The following is a 22139-nucleotide window of genomic DNA, read 5'->3' on the forward strand; positions in this document are numbered from 1 at the left end:
ACGAGCGGCCAAGAAAATGCAGATAAATGGTACAGACACAATGGGTCAAGAAAATCCAGTGTTTATTTTGGTTTATTCAAACAAAATACAAAAAGTCAAACACGTAAAAGTGGAAATTATAGCATGACTTGAGAAATCCATTCAGTGAATATTTATCCTTTGAAACTAAAAGAGGGTGAAATAATTACACCCGCCCACACACATAAACAAACATAATAAACACAGGTCTTTTTTAAATGTTTTTTTAGGCATTTCTATAAACTATGGCATAATAATCTGTGCAGTGGTATGTTGCCAACCAACGAGACGTCGGGCTCCAACAAATACCTTTTATGCTTGAAGGAAGAAGGCTCCAATTCTGACGATGTTTACGGTCTTTTTTCTCCAAACGAGGTTGAATAAGGCATTTGGGGTCAGAACCAGTATTCCCAGCGTCTGCATGCATAGTGCAACTTGGATAATTCAAATCTGTTGTAGGCTGAGGTTGTGATAAAACTGCAAGGAATCCCATTAGGATGGAAAAAGCTGACAGATTGTTTAGTGACTACATGTTAAAATGGGCATTTCACATTTGATACGATTTCCTGCAACCATTTCATTGCACTAAATAAAACTTTCAGTCTGTATCCTTCAAACATATAGTATTTCACTTATGTAAAATTGACAACAAAATCCCTGCCAGGCATAAGAAATAGGGATCAATGAATACTCTCACAAGAGCTGGTAATATAAAGACCAAAAACCCAAAATAAAAACATTATCATCACAGATAAGCAAAAAAACCAGCTGTAAAATCTGGAAATGAATAAAAACCAAACAACTGATAATAGTGCTTAACCTGCTTCTTTTAAAGATCACCTGACTTCCTGATGTAAATGAGCTTTGTTTTTTTTTTGTTTTTTTTAAACTAACTAGCTACTCTACAAAAAAAACAGCAAACACCCTTCTGCTCTTCTGAAGCATAAACAAAATGAAATATTTCTTATATTTTATCTTTCTTTAATTTTCAGGCTATAAGAGTTTCTGCATTCTCCACTGACAGTCAAGGGTTTTTCCCCCAAATCAAAACTTTGCAGAATTGAGCAGAGGTGCTGTGGGGTAAAACTATTTGTGTTATGATGGGGTGACTCAGGGTTCAATGCTCAGACCCCTGCTGTTCTGCAATTACCCTTATATGGGACTAGTGAGATTACAGGCAGAGGTCCTAGCTGCCACACAAGGAGCCCCAGAGTACCTCCGGATATCAGCCCTAATGAAGAATCTGGCCGACTGATGCAGTTTGTGCAACCTTTGCACTGTGATGGCTGATTTTTCTTTTAAAACTAACAGTGATGAAGCAGATAAGGGAACAAAAATGGGTTAGCCTAAAGCTGTGAGTCCCTGTCGTAATGATGAGGAGCATTAAATAAAGATGCCTCCGATGGTCTCAGGCTGATCCCATTAACACCCCGACCGGAGGTGCCGCCGTGGTTTCAGTAGTCGGGGAGTGCTGGTAGACCGTGTCCGTGTGGTTGACCCTGAGTAAAGGTGGGATGGCGGAGGACCTGACGTGGAGGATCCTGGTGTCCGTTACTTCACAGTCGATCTGCATCATGACCTCATAGTCTTTGTCCTGGATGATGCTGTCTGTGAGACAGAAAGGGAGATTCTTGGTTATCAATGTGTTAATAAATGTGTTGTCTGTGCTTTTGTGTTGCCACGGAGTCCCAAAACCTTCATCAACTCAGCATACTAGCTGTTCACTAAATTTATATCACTATTATTAATGACAGGTTTTTGGATCACACTTCTCGCAGAAACAGACCCAGAGTATTTAAGAGAGCATCCCATCAGGACGCCAGAGGAAAATAAACCACAACCTCGGCTGAATGCGGAGTCAGAGAGAGCCCCGTACTGGATCCCTCCATCGTACAAAGAACATACAACTGCACCACAAAAGAGGCTGATGTCGTCTAATTAGTGTGGGGGAGAGAGATGAAAATGATAACAGTGACGACAGATGAGGAGCCAGGATCCTTTGTTTTCTGCTGAGTCGAGGGGTGTAAAACTGCAACTTGAGAGAGGTTTGTACAGATGATGAGTCAGACCGTTGTGTGTGAGGAAACCTCAGAGGCAGCAACAAACTGGACGACGCGGAACGCAAAAATCGCAGGAACGTTTCCAACGAGACCATCGTGACGTCTGACCTACAAAGTGATCTCTCTTGAGAGTTTGGGGCCTTTTCTTCCAGACTTTTCTCTGAAGAGTGCCGCCTGGACGGACATGCTTGTAAATGTCATCATTTAAAACAGGGCGGGGCTTTGAAACATCCCGAGGAGAGATCGCTGCTTGATTTACATTAACAGACAAGTTTATGACTCTCGGCTTCCTTTGTGTGCTGGTAAGACAGTCAAGATGATAACAATCCCCATATGGACTGCACACGTCAAATACACCTCTGCCATTTTAAGTGTGTGTGTGTGTGTGTGAGTGGCCATGAAATGGAGAAACAGGCATCCTGAAAAACGCCTTCAAGTTGTTTAAAAGCTGCAGTCCACCTGTACAAACCATCAGCGCGTCAGCCTTTCTGTAGGATTTGCACAGATGTGAAACTTCAGATGTAATCCTCCGGTCCTTTCCACACTCAGGAGACTCCACGGATAGTCACATAATTAGGTGCTTTGTAGGTGAAGTGCTGAGTCTGCCTGCAGCTGAACTTCCTTCTTTGTACCTACGTTGAAACTGGAATTTTCCGAGTGGCTTCAGTGTTTAAACAGACATATCTGGAAATCGTCCTCAAAGTTAGGATTCTGCTCTTTCTCACGCTATGTCGATCACCAATTAGAACCGGGCCTGCAACTGTGGTCTCTGTGTACAGCTTGATGAGATCACAAAGGAGCCCCCTGCTCCCGCCTCGGTTCAAGGCCTTGTAGTCACCGTAGAGCCCAGCCTGTGGATTCTATTTAATTGGGAATAAACAGTTGTGACATAACCGTCATTTGTTAATTTCAGGGCAGTGATAAACAGAACAGGCAGAATGCACAACAGATGATCAGTGGTGGAAAAGGTGAATAATATGCACCCACGGAGCCCTTGGAATTATATTAGATTATACACATGGAGACTTGCACAACTCTACTATCACTTCTTGTAGATCAGCGTGTTCAGTGAGTTGCTTTCACTGTTCTGCCCATGTAATATTTGTTTAGCTCAATATTTCCAGCCGCTCCAAGGAGCAACGTTGAGCATAAGCAATTCAATTGAGCAAGTGTGCACCATGTGCACAGAGTTAATGACAACCTGATGGACAGAATGAAGTGTTTAGCAGCTGAAGCCCCAGAAAATGCCCCAGAAATCAATAGAGATGGGGAAAAAAGCAGGCAGAACAGCAGCCTTTCACTACCTGGAGGGTCAAAAATAAATTTCAACTGAATAACAAATGTGTCACTGATACATGTGTGCACAGACAACATGTCTATTACAGTGAGTCCATGAAGTCTTGGTTTTTTGTTTCCTCCCCACAGTCTCTTTATGCCCAGTATTTACAACATAATGACAGAGTAATTTGTGGACCTTAACCTCACTAGCCTGAAGACTCATCATTAATGTCCTATGTTGATCACATTAACCTTTCACCAAATTAGTGAAAGCCTAATTTCTATTCACCCGAATGAAGAGTGAAACAGGAAACACCCCGCCACAAGGCCAGAGTCCAAACAGCAGCTCTTTGAAGGCGCTGCCAAATCCACCGTCTCGATCTCCACCAGCTCTTTCCGCCTTTTACAAATGCCATCTGGAGATGTTCCAGGAAGTTTCAACGACGCAGCGGGCTGGTATTCGCTGATAAAACCTCCAAGTCTGGCACTGAAATGTCTGAAGAAACCTGAGAAAACTTTGGGCGGCTTCCAGGCAAAACTCTGAACTCATGTAGATGAGGCAGAAACATACGGTGAGCCCAGCAGAGTCCATCCAAAGAGTACTCAACATTTGTTGAGGTGCAAAAAGGGTCTGTGTACAGTCCTACCCACGCAAAAGCTGCATTTTAGAAACTAAGACACTGTGGCTTCAGTACTGTAGGGGTTCTCCCTCAACCCCCCGGAGAAAGTTGCCTCCACAGCTGTACTACCAAAGGTTGATCCACTTGTCAATGATGTCATCACCAAAACATTTCTCTCCTCTAAATACGCATGCTGCTTCCACGTGATTGACTTACTAATCAGCAGAACATTAAATAAACACACCATTCAGCACAGGAGGAGCCACTGTTGAGCCAGACAGATTCTGAAGGACGATCAGGGATGTAGAGGTTGAGTAACTCGAACAGAACCTCTGAACCGTGGATGCGCGTCAGGGCAGAAACAGGAGATGGTTTACATCAAAGTCTCCATCTTGGATGTTTGATTATTGCCCAAGACGGAGAAAATGCTCACTGCAAATTAACAAAGCCTGTCCACCTCCTCCAGATGAAAACCATTTAGTGACTAGAGAGGGAAAGCATGTCTAAAAGAAAAGCAGAATCTGGGAGCTGGAAAGAATTATCCGCTGTGAAGCAATAATGCTCCACAAAGAAATACTGTTTCTGTTTTTCTCGGCCGGATAAATATGCTCCGTACATCTTCATTTAATCGCCTCAGATGCATTTAACATTTGACTTGAAGCCAGTCATGAGTGACATCAATAGAACAACCACCACTGACATCCATACTAGCCAATCCTGGTCATGGACAGGCTTAAAGACGAATAGTGAAGGACACACACATTCTTACCTATCAGCTGCACAGTCTCCCTCTCATTCATGTGATTCCCTGTTAGTTCAAATTACTCCACAACATTAAAACTATTCACAGTAGGACACTTGTTTCAAACTCAAATCAGACTCCGAGGATGGAGACAAAGCTAATGTGAATATTGGCTGATGAGGGGCCTGAGATCAATGCTCACACACTGAAAGAGAAGTAAAGTGTAAAATCCCAGTCAGACAGTGAAAAAGACATTTTGGAAATGAAGTAATCAAAATAGATAAGTCTGTTATTGATCATGTATCAATATATTGTCCTTGAATATAAGAAAAAGACATTTAGTAGAGCTAAATGGAGATGCTGTGAAGTCAACTGTAATGGAGTGTAATGGAGAATCTGTAACCATAGCAACCTAAAACTGTCATCCCTCTTTATGTCTCTTGTCACAATCTGGTCAAAACAGTTGATTTTCATGCAAAACCTGTGAGAAATTATGCAGCAGATCATTCAAACAAGGATCTGCTGGTATGAATCTTTTCAGTCCCTGGATACCAGCTTTGTTTGATGGTTTCGACATTGGCTGAAAGGGTGGTCTTGGGTTTCACTATTTACCACCACTCCGCTGGGTCAACTGACCAGCACGGACCCTAACATTCTTTCCTGACAAGACCAACCAAAAACAATGTTTACCTTCATCAATCTTCATCGCACCCGCCGCCTTCACGGGAAAAGAAAGCCATTTCCCTATCGCCACGTCTGCCCTGCGAGAGAGGCTCACATTCCCCGAGCTGCGTCTCCCTCAAAGTCAGCTGAATCGCTAATCTGTTGTGTTAGGTTGGCAGTCGGAGGGCAAGATAACGTTTCTGAAAAAATGCAGCGCTGACAGCCAATAACAACAACGGCCCATATTCTTCTTCTTCCTACGCTGACAGCCCAGATAAAAACTTCTTCTTTACAGGTTGCTGACTGGAGACCTCAGATTGACGCCTTTTCTTTATTTTGAGAAGAATTTTAAAGGAAAAGAGAAAAACGAAAGGTTCTGAACAATGACAACATGCAGTTGCGGGAGATACTATAGATACTAAGGCTACAAGCAAATGATGCTATTCTCCACTTCCCAAAGCTGCTCAGCTAAAAAGGCTGAATCCTGCTGGAGGTAGCCTTCAAAACGAGGTCATGAACATCTCCTACTGAGGAAAACTGTTGCTCAAATAAGCTGAAACTGGTACAGAACGAGAGCCAACACCATTATATTGAACCACAGGTGCAGGCAGAGTAGACCATCTCATGACTGGAATCCACTCATCTGCTGCACAGGTGACTTCACAGCATCATGAAGATCCCAGACATCCCTGCAGACCAGACTTTTCTTCCAATCTATCTTGCAACCATGCAAAGGTAAATTTGTGTTGGTGCACATCATACAATTTCTTTTTGCAAATCCCCAGTACTTTGTTGAATACAAAGGGATTTATTCTATCCAGCTTAGTGCTTACTCAGCAGTGTGTTTGCTGCTTTGGCAAAGGATTTAAAATAACAGATGTTTGACTTTGCGACAAAAAGTTGCTCTCTGCATATTTTTAATGTAAAAAAGATTCATATAAACCACAATTCTCAAGCAAACCAGCAGCAAAACTAAAACCACACCACCATTTTTAAGCTTCTAATATTACAAATAGTGTTTTCTTTTAAAGACGCACATTGCGGGTGCTGTTGCCGTACATACCATTGATATTCATAGCTGGCAGAACCACCGACATCTTCGGTCGACTTCCTTTAATGTGGCTGGTGGCAGGAAGTAGAAGATGATCCTAAAAATAAAGGAGAAAATTTCACGTCAGGCAATGAGAACTACAACTGACCCCCAAAGAGAAAAGCCAAATAGGACTGGCTGGAAGTTTTCCAGAATGGAGCTCAGAAATTTCTCCTTAAAACCTTCACACTGTTGGAAATACTCATCAGTCTATCCTGAGAGAAGCCTTTCAAATGCATCACACTTAAAATGGCCCCTTAAAATACCAGAATAATCAACTTGGCAAAGAAATGAAAGCCTGTGTGATTTCCTTCAAACTCAATATTAAAGCTTTTGTGTCCACAAGGAATAAAGAGAATCCCGGTCAGCTCCGCCTACCTTTGCTCGCAAAACTGAGTGTGGCTGAAATGAAAAATGAGAGCAATTGAGCTGAAGACAGATCAGAATCTTAGGCTAAGAAAAGAATAACAGCATTTACACAAGGCTGCATGTTACTGTTACACTATTCAGGTCTCATTAACATTTTTAAATCTGAGAGATTTAAAATTCCGGAACTGAGCTTTGAGGAACTGATGTGATGCCTGATGAAAGCAATTAGTGATAACATTAAGAAAATGAATGCTACAATTGACCGTGAAGCTGTTTTCATCTGGTCTGGCAGATTAGCAAACCTGGTGCGACAGCAGCAGCCGTCAGCGGAACAAGTGAAAGTTTCGGGACTGTCCACAGTGAGAGTGGCCAGTGTTTCCACCACCTCACCTCAGCAGACACTCGCGCAGAGATGCAGGTGATAAAAGAATGTGTCGGGAAAGATTAATGGTACTTTGGGTTCTTGTGTGGTTTCCATCACCTCACCATATTTTACAGTAAAACAGAGTTAAGGGAGCTAATGTGCATTTATGGTTGACAGCAACCTCGGCTAACACGCGGCCGTCTCTGTCACTCCGGAACGACCTCAGCTGACGACGCGAGTGGAAACGAGCCCAGATAAAATAGAGATAAAGGGACAAAAGTCAAATTTTCTACAGCAATAGGCTTTAAATCCAAATTCCAAATTCATTCCAGAGCTCTGACGGTCTTGTAACAGGATCACACCAACTGGAAAAAAGAGAACTTTTCTGCTGACGTGCATGTAAACCCTCGAAACCCAGGAAACAAAATACTGAGAAGAAAACTAACTGAAGAAAGCTGACAAAGGTCTGTCAGAATTTTAAAAAACAAACTATACAGTGGATAACAGTAAGCTGTGCTCTCATTCTTTATTTTGATATATTTGATTATTCTGCCAAAACCTGCTGCTTAAACACAGTACAAAACTACTTCAAACTTTAATCACAGAGATCTAGCGATGACGACACTCTTCAAGCTTTGTTTGCATAGCAAATATATTCAATCAGAAACAAGCTAAAGTGTCAGATTTCTACATGCATATTGAGAGACTAACTATCAGGCCCCTCAACCCAGATACACCATTGTTATTATTATTCTGGCTGTAACCATGCCAACTTAATGAGGGAGCATTGTGACTTCCTTTATTGACGAGAGGTCTTGGAAACCTGGTATTTGACAAAGAAACATTTCTAATATCATATCCTGAAACACACAGTGGATATATCAATAACTTATATTCATTATAGGTGATTTCTTTACCAAGGGAAAGTTTTAAAAATAGGACAGGAAATCCAAGATTAAAAGCCAACGAGTGTGATGTCCAAGCCTAATCATATCAAGATGGAAAATTAAAAACAGACTCTTTTATGTGGAACAATCAGTTGTGTGTGGATCAAGAAGATTAAAATTACATGTGGTCGCAGTTGAAAATAAATAAATCAAAAGGGACTAAAAAAGAGAGAGTTATGCCCTACCACAATTCTATATCACGCCTCTATTTGGAAGATCTGGCTTATAATTGCTATATAAAGTCATTTTGTCAGTTTGTCTGCATGCACAATAATAAAAGAGTGCGTGTGAAAACGTTGATTGAAAATCTTTTATGGTAACCACACCAGTTGACACTCACCCTGCGAAAAGACACGACGTAGAAAGTGTCGCTGCGGCGATTGATTTCGTCAAAGAAGTCACTGTAGGTGCGATGAGGTGCGTAGTACACCTGCAGCTCACTGCCGGGATTCCTGAGGGATGAAGGAAATCACTTCTAAGAACTTTTTTTAACCGACACAGAAACCTGACCATCCAGCCCAAACCCTCAAAACTGTAGGCAGGCTTAGGCAAAGGTGAACTGCTGAAATTAATTTTCCCTCTGATAAATGTTTCATAGACTAATGACTTTAAACTGGGAACATAAAAACTGCAGTTTGCCAAGAAATCAATTCAGTCCATTTGTGCAACCTTAAATATTTTCCTCCAGAAGGAAAAAAAATGCTCGTATTGACAGCCAAATCTCTGCAGCAGCGATGGAGTCACCGATTAGATGAAAAAGGAGGGCAAATGCCAAATGTAAAACTAAAAATAGAAACGCTAGCTCTCATTATAGTTACAATTATACTTAAAATAGGGTAATATCCAACTATGGCAAGTCACAATCGATTACTGTGGATTGTGCTGGTAGTAAACTCTCCCGTCTGCAGCTCTGAACTGATGAAGTTCACAAAGAGGTGCTGCTGCACGCAGGTTATGAGAAATCTACAGTGCTCTGCCCTCCAGCTGTCAGAAAACACTCCATCAGTCAAAGTTAACAGCTTCACATAAAACTGGAACCTTTGTTTCAATGCAACAAGACTGTACTCACTTCTCTGCGTCTGTGTATTGGACCGTTACAATCTGGGCATTTTCAGCGTCTTTACTCACTGTTTTCTGTTAGGAGGGAAATACAACAAACTATAATCACACTGCAGCTGTCTGCTAGAGAGCAGGAGAAAGAGAGAGACAGCAAAATAACAGAAGCCTGAACCTGCATCTTAAAACATCTGCACGCACAGCCCAGGTGACCAGTTACAAGCACAGGGAAGTAAAGTTGACAGTAAAATAAAGAATGGTTACATATAAAGGTGGCAGCACCTGGAGCGTTAGACCTACTGTGACTTTGAAAACAATGATGGAAAAAGCAGGGGGCCACTAATCCTTCAGCTCCCCTCTGAGTGTTGTGTTTACTTTCTCATGGCTGCTGACTCAGCCCAATAAAGAAAAAAGGAGAGGAGAAGAAGGGAAGGTGTGCACTAAGGTGAAACAGTGGTGAAAGGGCTTGGGTTGGCCAAAAACACCTTTATATTAAAAACTAATGACTCAATTAAAGTTAAATTTATGAAGTCTTTTTGCGAACAGCGAGTGCTGACTTTATCGCGACCCATTAGAGACGCCTTCCAGTTTCCTGAAGCACGCTGCGACTTACCAGTATGGTCCCGGTGGGTTTGTGATTGCCGTTACCCATGCGTCTAGATTTGGTCTGCTGCACCTCATAACGCTGGACCCAGCCCCTCAGCTCATGAGCTAGTCTGTAAACAAAGGCACGTCAGCAACAGTTTTGATATTTTATGCACAAGAATGAATGTGATCCATAACTTACTCTAAACACTTGGTCCTGTTCACGGGAGGCTGACATGGAGGGGGGGGTCTGAGGAAGATGGGGTCTTTCACGACCACCAGAGCCTTATCCTCGGAACTGGGACACAAGGCAGATCACAATGCCTGAATTATGCGAGGATTCTATATGATATTTTCATTAACTTCCTGGGATTCTTACTTAAACATGGCAGAATTTAGTATAACATACGTGATGAATATAACCTCAGTGAGCAAACACATTGCTTGAGGTGATGATATAGATCATCTACAGTTCTCAAAAGTCCTCCTAAGACCTATATTAACATTCCACTACTGCAAGATCCTCTAGATGAGGTTGCATGTCACCCTCGTCATCTTCGCCTCGGCTACATTTGGTGCCGTCAGCCCTTCCAGTAATGGCTAATATGTTCCTTCCTGCCTGAGCAGCTTCGAGGCTGGTGGGGAAATACGATACCACCGAATGGTTTGCATTAACGTTTTACCATGACTCCATATAGAGATCTGACATAACACAGGCTGGCACAGCCACTCAAACGGTCTGGCCACCTTACAAACCATTCCCCAGACGGGGGTTTTCAGGTAATGTTCCGAACAAGAATGTTATTTATGCAATTTAAAAATGAAACTGCCTGGTCTCTGTGGCATTTAGAGAAGAAAGAAAAATACACAGCTCTTTAGAAAATAAGCTGTTACTGGCATTATAAAGCCGCACGTCAAACAAAGCCCAACCCAAATTTCCTACACTGTTACATTAAGCACCAGTTTTGGCCCTATCTCAAGGGGCCGGGAGGTATTATATTTGAGGCAGGCATTTGGACTGAATTAGTTACCATGTGCAGCACGTGTTTACACGTGCCCGTAATGAGTTGACTAGTTGAGACCGATCCCAGACACAGGTGCATCCTGGCTCACTGACACAGTATTATGTTGTGAGAGGTGTCAAGGGTGGGGCACTGAGCTCATTACCTGTCGCCGATCTCAGAGGGGCCACTGCTAAGGGGATCGGGCCCCATTGCAGCCTCAGTTTCTGTCTCTGAGGCAAAGTCCAACAGGTGTCTGCCTCGGTGCTGAGTGGGAAAGACTTCATGCTTGGAGCTGCTCTGAAACACACTGTTGGAAAAGAATAGGCGGGTTGAGCGATGGACAAAGATAAAGAACAGTGAGGGAAGTCAGGAAAGATGAAAAAAAGGAAAAAAGAGCAGCACAAAACAGCACAGGAAGTGTGGGCAGAATGTCATGTGGCCCTCATCCTGTGCACAGGAGGGTCTTAGCAAGGAGATCTGAACTCTGATCTGGACTGTACAATCAAACACATGCTGGGACACTGGCAAAAGCACACAGGCTCTTCAAACAGCATTACTACAGTGGCTGCTATTTTCATTTCAAAGGATTCGGGTGGGGGTTGGGGGTGGGGGGGCATGTTTGACATTCCAAAGGGGAGCGCTGGCACACAACACGCAGATGCAAGCACAGGTAAAGACACATGTAGAATCAAGCAAACATTAATGGCACAGGGGCTGAAAAATGTTTCCCCAGTCCCAGAAAACTGAATATCAAATCTTTTTTTCCACAGCATCGCTTGAAAACTGAATTTATCACATGACAATTGAATATGTAGACTTGAGCTAGAACTTTTGAAGCATCGTTCATTATTCCTGCAAGAAAACATTTTTGTGTCATGAGAACAGAGAATTTATCATCAGCTGAAGCTGGATGGAGCTTTTATAATTACACAATCCCTCCATCTGCTGTGCTGAGTTACTGGGCGGACTCTGTACAGCTTTTACTGGCCTTATGCTAATTTGGCTATTGTAATTGCGGCAAATGATGACGGAAAACTTGCATAAACAACTTATTCATCCTTCTGGTCACACAATATTCTCTTATTACACCTAAAATGGGAGAAGTTTACTTTCTTATTCACCCATTAGTCCCAAAGTCTCATAAACCTGGCAAAACCAACGGAGGAGGAAGATAAAAGAGCCAGTTGAAGCAGATGAGCTATTCTTTGTTGATTCCTTTTTAAACCTCTGGGATGGGGGTCTATGCTGGACAAGGCCCGGACGTGTACTGGAAAGCATTACTCTAGGTTGTATCAATTGTTCCATTCTTCCATTCAGCTGAACTCAATTACAGCTTTATCAGGAGCCCAATGTGAGTGAATGTGATAAATCACAAAAAAGTCTTAGGTAATGTGTTGGAAAAATATCGTAAGACACGCGTTACAACTACTTCGGTCTAATTCTGGTCATTAAATCTGTCAGATAAAACGGTGCGAGAAGGAAATGTTCTGTACTGGAGTCAATAAACAGAATTCAATTTACTATTAACAGGATAATTATAAGGAGGATAATTATAGTCTTGTAGGCTTCCAATTTGCCCTGCTTGTGCATCCACAGCATGTTGCCCCCAACTGATTTTCCTACAAGGCTAATACTCTTCAGGGCCGTATTAAAAGGGATTCATAGCAACCAAATATGCACCATATGCTTACCTCATTGGTCCAACATTAATCACAAGGAACACCAACACCACCATGAGACACACAGCTCTCCTCTTGGGAACCTTTGCATTCATTGCTACATTCTGCAGGGGAAAAAAAGGAATCGTGCAGGTTATTATTCACAAACAACAGATTGCTGATATGCTTAAACAACTATTCTCTAAAAGAAAATTGACAACACTTTCAGGAATCTTGTGGCTTCTCACCTCATTCAACAGACCCTCGAGTTGTCTCTTGAGGTTGCCATTCTCGCACTTGAGCACCTCATTTTCAGACAAAGCCATTTTCAGACGAGTCTCCAGCGAGAGCAGGTACTCTTTCTTCTTTTTTCGGGACAGCGATGCCGACTCGCGGTTCTTTATCATACGCTGCTGCCTCTGGGAGACCTTCGACTGGAAAGATGGCAACAAAGAAGAGAAAATTAGGAGTCGTTTAGCGACGGGCTCATGACTCACTACACATTCTCATCACACATGGATTCACTCAACACCTGCGGAGGGAGGAAAGAGAGGTGATTATTGTAAGAAAGCAATAAAATGAATGCCAGATTGAACAAATTGCAGAGTGGTGGGTAAGATTTGTAAAGAGTGTCTGCGCTCCCTAAAGCATTTGGAATAAAATCACTTCTTTCTTTTGAAAAATTCCTGTTAATTCAACCAATTTCCTAAGCAGAGCCACTGTTGTATTCCGTTTCATTGATCAGAGCATTTTTATTTTCAAATGATCAAATATTCATAGCAAAATTCAATGGCTTGGTTTTAGTTGTGAAGGCAAGAGACAGTCCTCTGATCTGTCCTCAGAAGTGGGCATCAAGGCACTGGACTGGACCGGGAAGTCACAGGCAGTGATCCAAAGAATTCACAGTCAAAGTCCAAGTTTTCTAGTTCAAAAATGTAATTAGGTTAATTATCATTCTCCTCCAAGTTTATCTTGGTTTTATCTGTTTGAAGAAAAGGATTGCAGATGTCTCCAAAGAAAGTCTAATCTCACCTTCCTATTGATGAATGGTACCAAACCCTCTGGATTGCATAACGCATACACATGAACTGAAGCCACAAGGAGTTTAGTAAGCAAAATCTATGAATAAGCATCTTATTTACAGTGAAGACCCCCACATTTAATGCTTCTCAGCTCTGCCGTGTCATTCTGAATTTCAGATTCCTCCATACAATGCACAAAAGGCCCCAGCGGTTTCCAGGGTTCCATGTCCAGGATGTGTTGCACATGGTAAATTGCACCTTTGCAACAAATCACGGCCCAAAAGAGCCCTTAAGGGCGCACAATCAAGCTTCTGCTTAAAAATATTTACACTGACATCCTCTGAGAGCTGCAGAGGCCCCTCCGCTACCTCTTTTCTATATGTGAAGAAAGTTTGCAGAGAGCAGCACAAAGAAATATATTCACATGTGAGACATCTAAAAACAGAAAAGCAGTACAAATAATGGAGGTCTGCTGGTGAAAGAGAACAGGTTGGTTAAGCAATCCTTAACTACTGTAAAGCACTCTCCATTGCTGGTTTTGTTTTTACCGGGAAATAACTAAATAAAACTTTTTCCATTTCGTTTTTTGGTTCATTATAAACTGAGAAAGCCCAAACCCACAAAATTCAAATAAATACAAGGCAGATGAATAAACATTTATAAAAGAAAACAATAACTAAATAAATAAATAGTTGTTTAACAGTTGTTTCCAGTCTGAGACACCAGTGGGATTTCCTCCATTAAAGGTTGCTGAGCTGAGTAGCGGAAAAACAAAGTTTTACATGCAAACCAAAACAGCACATTGTCTAACAGGACCTATTGCAAAGGTGTCAAGACTCTTAGATGCAGTGACTACCCAAACACCATCCAGTCCCCAGATACCCATCTACTGCCATTCTTCACACACAAACACCAGGGCAAGCCTTTGGAGATCCTGGATGTAATGGCCCCACTGGTGATTAAGCTATTTGGATCCCCATATTTATGTTCTGTCTCCTGAGAAACCCCACCGTCTCCCAGCCCAGATCTGGGAGCCGTGCCACCATCCCAAGCCTGGGAACCCTGTAAGAAAGCAGTTACCAGGGAGTGGAGAGCAGAGGAAACTTCTCAACGGTACCAGAAGATTTGGAGCAGGGACAACAGCCTGCCAGTTTTTGTTTAAATATACCAATTACTGATGTTCTCATGAGCAAGATACACACACCATGGATATTACTATTAAGCTAAATGTTGCTCAACATTTAGGCTTTTAATGAATGAAGGTGAAGCAGAAAACAAATGAATACTGGTGCAATGTCAGTGCATCATAGCATGCGAAAGAATCAGGACCTGCAAGAAATTCAAGCAAAGTTTCTGTCACAGGTAATGTCAAACACTTTAACATTTATCTATCGTGGCTCATGTCAAAGAAACTATATATTTAAGGAAGTAAAAAAGCAAAGCGGGAATATTTTGTCTGACTGAACTGAGATTTTTGAAAAATGCTGTCAGAAAATGAGCTCAATGAGCAGGCAGCCAAAATGTTTTGCAGCTTCTAATCCAAAGCCTATGGGATTTCAAAATATTGGAGGAACCTTATCAATATCTTGCAGTTCACAACAACAGGGGTTTGTTCTTACAAACAGACTCCACAACAGCGTTCCCTTTTTTTGAGTGAAGAAGAGTGCAAAAAAAGTGAGTCAACAGAGAAGAATCCTGATCTCAAGTTTCAACCAGATGAAATGGTTTTAATCAAGCCGGCTTGTGGCTAAAAGTCACTTTAAAGTACTCTGAAGCTGGAACAAAGTAAACCTGAACTCATTCATAGTGTCAAGGTTTGGAGGAGAAGGGGGGAAAGCCCTTCCCATTTTCCATCACATTAGCAAACCTGGGGGTTTCTCTGTGAATCCTCCAACCACAGAAAGGGAAGAATTTGTTCAGATCTGCGATTCCACAGTGGCCACTTTGTTTCTCTCACTTGTTCTCACTCACATAAATCCCCAGTTGTATCATAGTACAATACAGCACAGTGACCCAACCCCTAATGGCTGTTTACAGCTGTAACAAGCGTCTCATCCGCCGGAACACCTGCGTGAAGCATGTAATTTGATTTATAGCTGAAGCTATAGCACACAGGTCACCGTGAACAGAACTGTACGTGCAACATGCTGTGACTGATACTACCATGACAACTTTAACATGCATGACACTCCTCTGCTCTGCTCACTACTGTGCTGCCAAACCGCAGTGAGGTTATAAAGTGAACACAGCTGCAGCAGGTCCAAACACTCACACAGCACAACCAGGCTCAAGTGCTTGGCAGGCTACAAAAAGAAACCAATTCAAAGGCAGACTGTGATAGTATGGCAAAGGGAAACATTTCTAATGCATTGTTATACGGCTGACGTGACCCAAATCCTGAGGTGAGTAATCAGACAGATGGTGAAAAACCACCCAAGAAACTGAGTTGACCAGGTTCTCACCTACAAAAGTTTTATTTTCTCTCCAAACGTTAATGTGAGCAGCCCCGCCCCCTTTAATTACCTTTTATAAACTTTATTATTGACAGTGTTAGATTTACAAAATGGAGAGGCCTGTTTGTGCTGGCCTCTGGGACATCGTATTTGAGGTCTGGCACCAAAAGAACGTCCCTGGGCTCAATTATATCAATATAATTAGACATTTGGAAGCCAGTTATTTTTATAGTCGGGGGTCAAACGTCACCACTAACAGAACAACAACTTGTGAAATTGCAGCTGAGGAGAATCATTAAAAAGGTCTGACAGAAAACACAGTTAACGTCACTACGAATTGTGGATATGGGCAAAATTGAACGCTGTTTAAAGAAGTTATGACTAATATTCTTTTGCAGTCATGGGAAACACATCAGGGCCAAACCGAAATGAGTCCTATAAGATCTGTATTCTTTGGCTGGCTCAGTGTCGCCATGGAGATCACTCAGGGTGATTTAAGAGACAAAGCTGAAATGTAACACTTTTGGTTATGTCTGCTAAATAAAGCTGTTCTCGAGGATGGCAGACGTAAAGCTGTTCTCAAAGAACACACACGTAAAGAAAGAGTTAGAATGTGTTTTCAGCCTCAGTAAGAATAAATCATCAGAAAGTGCTAAACCGGGGGGCCCAGAGCCTGAAACAACAAGGAACAGGCAGGGAGGTACCGAGGAAGAGAGCTAACACGCTTCCTTCAAATGCTACAAAGATGAAATCAGACACGTGGGTCCAAAACCAGCTCCAGGTATCAGATGCTCGAATGAAGAATATGCACAAGGATCGCAGCGCACGTTGCTGCCGACGTGTGTGTTTTCTGTTTTCTGTGGTTGTCCTGGATTCCCTTCAACACACAGATGGATCTGCCCACTGTGATCCACATGCAGAGACTTATGTTGGATCATCTGCCGACTGGTTTTTAGATCCAGAAAATTGGAACCATTGGAGCTCACGATAAATGAACGTGATAACAATATAAAGGATGTACTTTGAATCTGGAAGAGACATTGTGAACACTGGCCATGACAAATTAATTCACTGAGAAATGGGAATGCTCAACACACTACATCACCTTTTCTGAATTTCGCTGTCTCATCCTTTTGGTAAAGAAGTGTTTTTTCCACATTTCTCCAAATGCAGTTTAAAGAAAGAGAATGTTTATGCGCCTCATGCTCTACTCCTGCTATCACAGCTTCACAGTTAGCAGCCGGGCACGTCTATACGTGCCGATTGGCAAGCAGCCACACAATGACAACAAACAGAAATCATGAGAGGAAGTCCTGTGAAGATGGCTTTTAATAAATTACTATTCTCTGTATGGCTTCTAATCAAAGGGTATCAGAGAAGGGAGCTTATGGGTAAAGAGCTCTACAGATGAGAGAGCAGCCACAGATGGCGTGCACAGAGATGTACCGCTTGATGAGAATAAGTTATTTCATAAGGGCGGTAAAGAGACACATTAGCAGGCGTCACGTGTTGGTAAAGACCCTCGCATTAATTGTGCAGAGCATACGTGAGGGTTAGTATTTCATTTCAAACATTTGAAAACCAAAGCCATGTTTGTAAAAATAATGACTCACCTCATCGTCTGTCAAGGGGCTGCAAAGGTTGACCACCGGTGGGGCAGCAACAGGAACAGGGATGTTCTGTTTCAGCGTTGGCATGGTGACTATGTTACCAGTGACGGCCTGTGGTGCTGGGATCTGTAGCACCTGGCCCGGCTGAGATAGCACAATGGGACGTCCTGAGAAAGACACACATTTTGAGTTACAAGTCTCTGAGCTGAAATCATACTTTTAGCGTTTCATGAGTCCTGATGAACATCGCCATGGTTAAAACTATATCTGAATGATCCTCTAAAACATGTTGCTGCAATACAAACAAGAAATAACATCTGTCTGCTGCAGATGGTTGAGTCCGACTCCATGAAAAGAGCCCCCTGACCTGTGGTGACCTACATTAACCCCTTGCCTTTAAGGGAAGCCTCCAAGTTTAAAACACAGGTGGAGGGATGTTTACCATCTCAACCTGTGGTCTTAAACTTCCACATTCCAACTGAAGAGGTGCATTTTATGTGCACTGACACACACAAACATGCACATGTTATCATAGTCTGAAAGAAACTTTCAGAAAACATGATATTTGTGCGTGTCAGGTTTGATGGACATGGCTGAGCCCTTCCCAAGTATGACTGTGTGAGACGCCAGTCCTCGTCCTGACCCAACAACCTTCACTTCCCACAGCAAAACACTGCCAACACTGTGTTTTGCGCCCCGGCCCAACATTGGTAGGAAAAAGTTATGAGAATGGAAGTCAAAAGAAATTTAGAGGTTTTTTTGTAATTGAGGACTTTGTGATGCTTGGGCCAGACAGCAAAATGTGAATTAATCGGTCAATATCCTCCCCCACCCCACTCTGATTTAAAAATTCCACTGCCCAGCTGTGGAAGATCTTAAAACAAAGAAATGCAGAAGTGAGCAGACCCAAGTTGACTTCCATCCCAGGTCCTGAACTTGGATGTCTTGGCTCAGGCCATCTGCTATTTTGGCTATAGCCAGAGAGAAAGAAGGGCCAAGCTAAAATTCGACTTGACAAGAGGTCAGGCACTCCACCCACTTGGAACCAAGGCAATGACATAAGTATTTATATTGGCGTGGGTGCTGCCGACAACACAAAGAGATGACAAAATTCATATATCGCAATGGCTAAACCACAACTCAACACCATAATGATTTCAATAGTGTTTGCTTTTAATATAGGTTAAGGGAAAAAATGTATAATTGTACCGTTGAAATGATAGAATAACCCAAGCTGCTCTCAACTTTTAAAACAATTGCTTAGCAAAGTTAAAAGACAGAGGTCACTGGTGAGGGAAAACTGGGGTTACAGCGCCATCTACTGGCCAGCACGCAAAACAATCTAATGTCATTAATAAAATAAAAACTGGCAGATAAGAATGTAATACCCAAAATGTCATATCCAAACAACAACTACTGAAATAAGCTATGTGCATCACTGGCTAATGTCATAGGAGGACATGCTAAAGGGGAGTTTTTCCTTGCCACTGTTGCTTGTTGGGGGTGAGGCTCAGGGAGTCTGTAAAGGGCCTAGAAACAATTTTGATTGTAACAGACGCTATATAAATAAAGATTGATTTGATTTGAATCTGCAAGTCTTGCGATATGATAACTGACCTGTAGGGGGAGCTGGCTGGATGTTGATCGGGGCTGGTTTAACCACAGGGAGCACTGCTGTCTGCAGGGGTTGGATGATAATAGTCTTGGCTTGTAAGGGAGCTTGTGCATGAGTCAAGGGCACGGCTGTAATCAACGGTTTTGGCTGGATGGAGACCTTCGGCCCAATCTGAATGGGCCTCTTCACTGGCAGCGTTTGTTTAGCTGATATTTGAATCATCGTGGGGGTGGTTGGGGTGAAGAAGAAATGAAAAAAAAAAGAAATACATACATGAAAATGAGCCAGCATTGTCTTGATGAATTACAGATGACAGCTGAATGAGCAAATATGCAGCGGCAGAGTTCGCCTCACCTCGGGTGGTCTGGCTGGGCTTCTTTGGAGGTTTTTTGGCTGTGGTTGAGTTCACAGAAAAGCCGCTGGAGTCCGAGCACACCGAAACAGGAGAGAGCTGCGACTGTGGTGAGAAGGCCTCATCCTTGGTGGCAAAAAGAGGACACAAACGCTTTCAGGGCTATGTCATAAGAATTTAAAACAAATATATGGCAAATTCAAATCACGGTTCAAATACTGTATTAGTCCTACTGCGCTATTGAATTAACATCAGATGACTTAATCTTTTCCCTAAGCAGATGAAAGTGCATGTAAACCCCTTTTCCAAGAGAAATATAAGATTTCAATAAATGTTCTTGCAATAATAATGCAACTATAATAAGACAGTACAGAGTATTGTTTTATAAAAAAAGATATTGGACTGTAAAGGGGTCTGACATTCATAAACAATGCATTACAAGCACAATATGTGAGCACGAGTTGTAACGTCAGTAGGCAAAAACTCAGAAGGTGACGCTGTCCTTGGTTTCAGTCAGCAGAGCTGTTTGCAGATGGTGCTGCGGGGAGACAGAACATAACCCTTGTCCTCGTGTGGACACATTGTGAAAACATCTGCCTGCTAAATTATGCTAATGTGGCTAAAGTTGTCAGCACCTTTCTCCTGACGACGGGGGCGGCGCACAGACTGGCACCACATTATCAGCGTGAGACAAGGTGTTTAAGGCTTTTATTAGCAAGTGTCCCAAGTGTGCGTATTGCTGCCCCAAAGTAAAGAGCAGCTGTCAATGTTTGGAACATATGGCACGTATGTAAATACCCTCAATCAATACCAATGGTAGCATTTGAATTGGAAATTAAAAGTCAAATGGAGAAAGCTATAAAGGACAAACAAGAGACTACAGGGACTTACTTGTAAGGAGTATGGGGACAGGGCTTCCAAAGAGCAAGGAGAGGGGACAGAACTCAGAGTGTGGGCAGGTGAGACAGAGTCCACTCTCACCTCACCATCTGGACACAAAAGAATGAAATAAATAAAACCATAATTATTTCACTGGGCCTTTTATGAGCAGATGGATGGACATATTATCCATTTACTGCCACAATGAAGCCAGTTAGCACTGGCTCTACAGACTCTAATGGTTTGGGTCTGAAATACAATTATACTGCTAATAATCAAGCGTTGTGGTACCTGTGGAGGTGCTACTCGTGTCCACTGCATTCCAGGGTGGTATGTTGATATCAAAGTCCAGGTCTAGATAGTCACTTTCCTGAGAAAAACCAAACATGCTCATTAAATAAACCTCCCCTTTGGAATTCAACATACATTATTTTATTGAGCCTTAAGTGTCACGTGCACTAAGCAGAGAAGCATTCCCATACAACCAGCAATATAACTGTGTAAAAACCTTGTTATTACCTATATATTGCTGACACCTACGCAATAGTCTGACACCTGCGCTCCTGTACATGTCACAGGTCTTTACATAAAAGTCTGCTAGTCAATGATGCACCTGCTTGTACACTTTTAACAAGGAAATATCTGCCATGTCAGAATTTTTGTTGTGCAATTCTTCTTATAACTTCTATCGGACATATTCAGCTTTGTGCACTGTGTGCATGTCTCATGGCATATTGAGTTACTTACATAGCTCCCTTTCTCCAGAGCCACAAGCAGATCATCTGCATCTCCCAGGTTGTCCAGCTCATCAAACAGGCTTAAGTCTGGAACAAAAATACAGTCAGTCAGTCACAAGATCCATGTTAATCAATATACATGCACAGAAATTGTCAAATAAGTGGTTCAATGCCCAACAGGATGTGGACGTAATCATGAGTGAAGGTTTATTTTGAAAAAAACAATAGATTACAATTTAGAACAAATTCTTTCTCACTATAACAGACACATAGATAGATAGATAGATAGATAGATAGATAGATAGATAGATAGATAGATAGATAGCAACACTGATGCAATCAATCTGGGGACAGAATTACACTTGCATCTATATATATATATGTCCGCTGTTCGATATCATTTTATACATCGTAATAAAGTACACTCAAATATCTGTAAATAACAGAGCAGTAATGCTCAAAATGATTGACATTACTCCCCAGTCAGGGCAGGTTACATCATCACAACTATTATCAGCTAATGCTAAGCTAGTTCACTTGAAGTGCTTGGAGTTGTGTTTTAAAAAAAAGTATTGACCAGTAAAGGGGTTTGTCACCAATGCATGTTACTGGCGTGTTTGTTGTTGGACATATTTGTCAATTATTACATTATATAAGCAACTGGCTAGCTACAGCGCTAGCCTCCCCCCAAGACCAAGACGCTTACCCCACTCTCCTCCCTGGTCGATTGCGATTATTCCCGTCTCGCTGTCCATTGCGGGGTGTTTTATTGATGATTTTAGAGGTGTAACGTTAGATCCGATGACGTCGGCGTATAAATTCATTAGCAACTTATCGTTGAAAAACAAGCTCTGTGAAAACGTGGGCTCTTAAGACGATTCATGTTTCTTTCGGCTATTCAAAGGGAAATTTCCTGTCAGTTTGACGTAAATACACGTCTGACTTCGCTGCGCTAGTACGGAAGCTGCGAAAGGACCCACGTTGTAAATACCAATCGCGTGATTGTTCAAGCCGCAG

At 42.2% G+C, this 22139-nt stretch overlaps 1 protein-coding gene across 2 annotated transcripts; it reads right to left on the reverse strand.

Annotated features, from left to right (window-relative positions):
* Nucleotides 1-45: 45 nt before the first annotated feature.
* Nucleotides 46-22076, reverse strand: atf6 (activating transcription factor 6). Of its 2 annotated transcripts, XR_008951237.1 has the most exons (17): nucleotides 21829-22076; nucleotides 21133-21209; nucleotides 20677-20755; nucleotides 20398-20495; nucleotides 19509-19632; nucleotides 19157-19360; nucleotides 17543-17706; nucleotides 12703-12888; nucleotides 12488-12579; nucleotides 10960-11103; nucleotides 9995-10090; nucleotides 9821-9923; nucleotides 9221-9285; nucleotides 8492-8603; nucleotides 6445-6529; nucleotides 2548-2938; nucleotides 1461-1626 (listed from the first exon to the last, which is right to left on the reverse strand). XR_008951237.1 is itself a non-coding variant. In XM_057037269.1 (16 exons), the coding sequence occupies exons 1-16, from the start codon at nucleotides 21944-21946 to the stop codon at nucleotides 1427-1429; spliced, it is 1947 nt and encodes a 648-aa protein (XP_056893249.1). In that variant the 5' UTR covers nucleotides 21947-22076; the 3' UTR covers nucleotides 46-1426. The 2 variants fall into 2 exon arrangements, 1 of the variants encoding a protein (XP_056893249.1); XM_057037269.1 differs by lacking the exon at nucleotides 2548-2938 and having other exon boundaries at nucleotides 46-1626.
* Nucleotides 22077-22139: the final 63 nt, after the last annotated feature.

The sequence above is a fragment of the Takifugu flavidus genome, chromosome 7, assembly GCF_003711565.1.
Source record: "Takifugu flavidus isolate HTHZ2018 chromosome 7, ASM371156v2, whole genome shotgun sequence".
NCBI classification, from domain to species: Eukaryota; Metazoa; Chordata; class Actinopteri; order Tetraodontiformes; family Tetraodontidae; genus Takifugu; species Takifugu flavidus.

What these genes read in the sequence shown, in the direction of transcription:
- atf6 (XM_057037269.1), bottom strand. Translation starts at nt 21,946, where the DNA reads ATGAATTTATACGCCGACGTCATCGGATCTAACGTTACACCTCTAAAA. An exon ending in ATTAATGTTGGACCAATGAG is followed by an intron (nt 11,104 to 12,487) that starts GTAAGCATATGG and finishes CTTTTCCAACAG; the next exon opens with TGTGTTTCAGAGCAGCTCCA. An exon ending in CAATACACAGACGCAGAGAA is followed by an intron (nt 8,604 to 9,220) that starts GTGAGTACAGTC and finishes TTCATCCCTCAG; the next exon opens with GAATCCCGGCAGTGAGCTGC.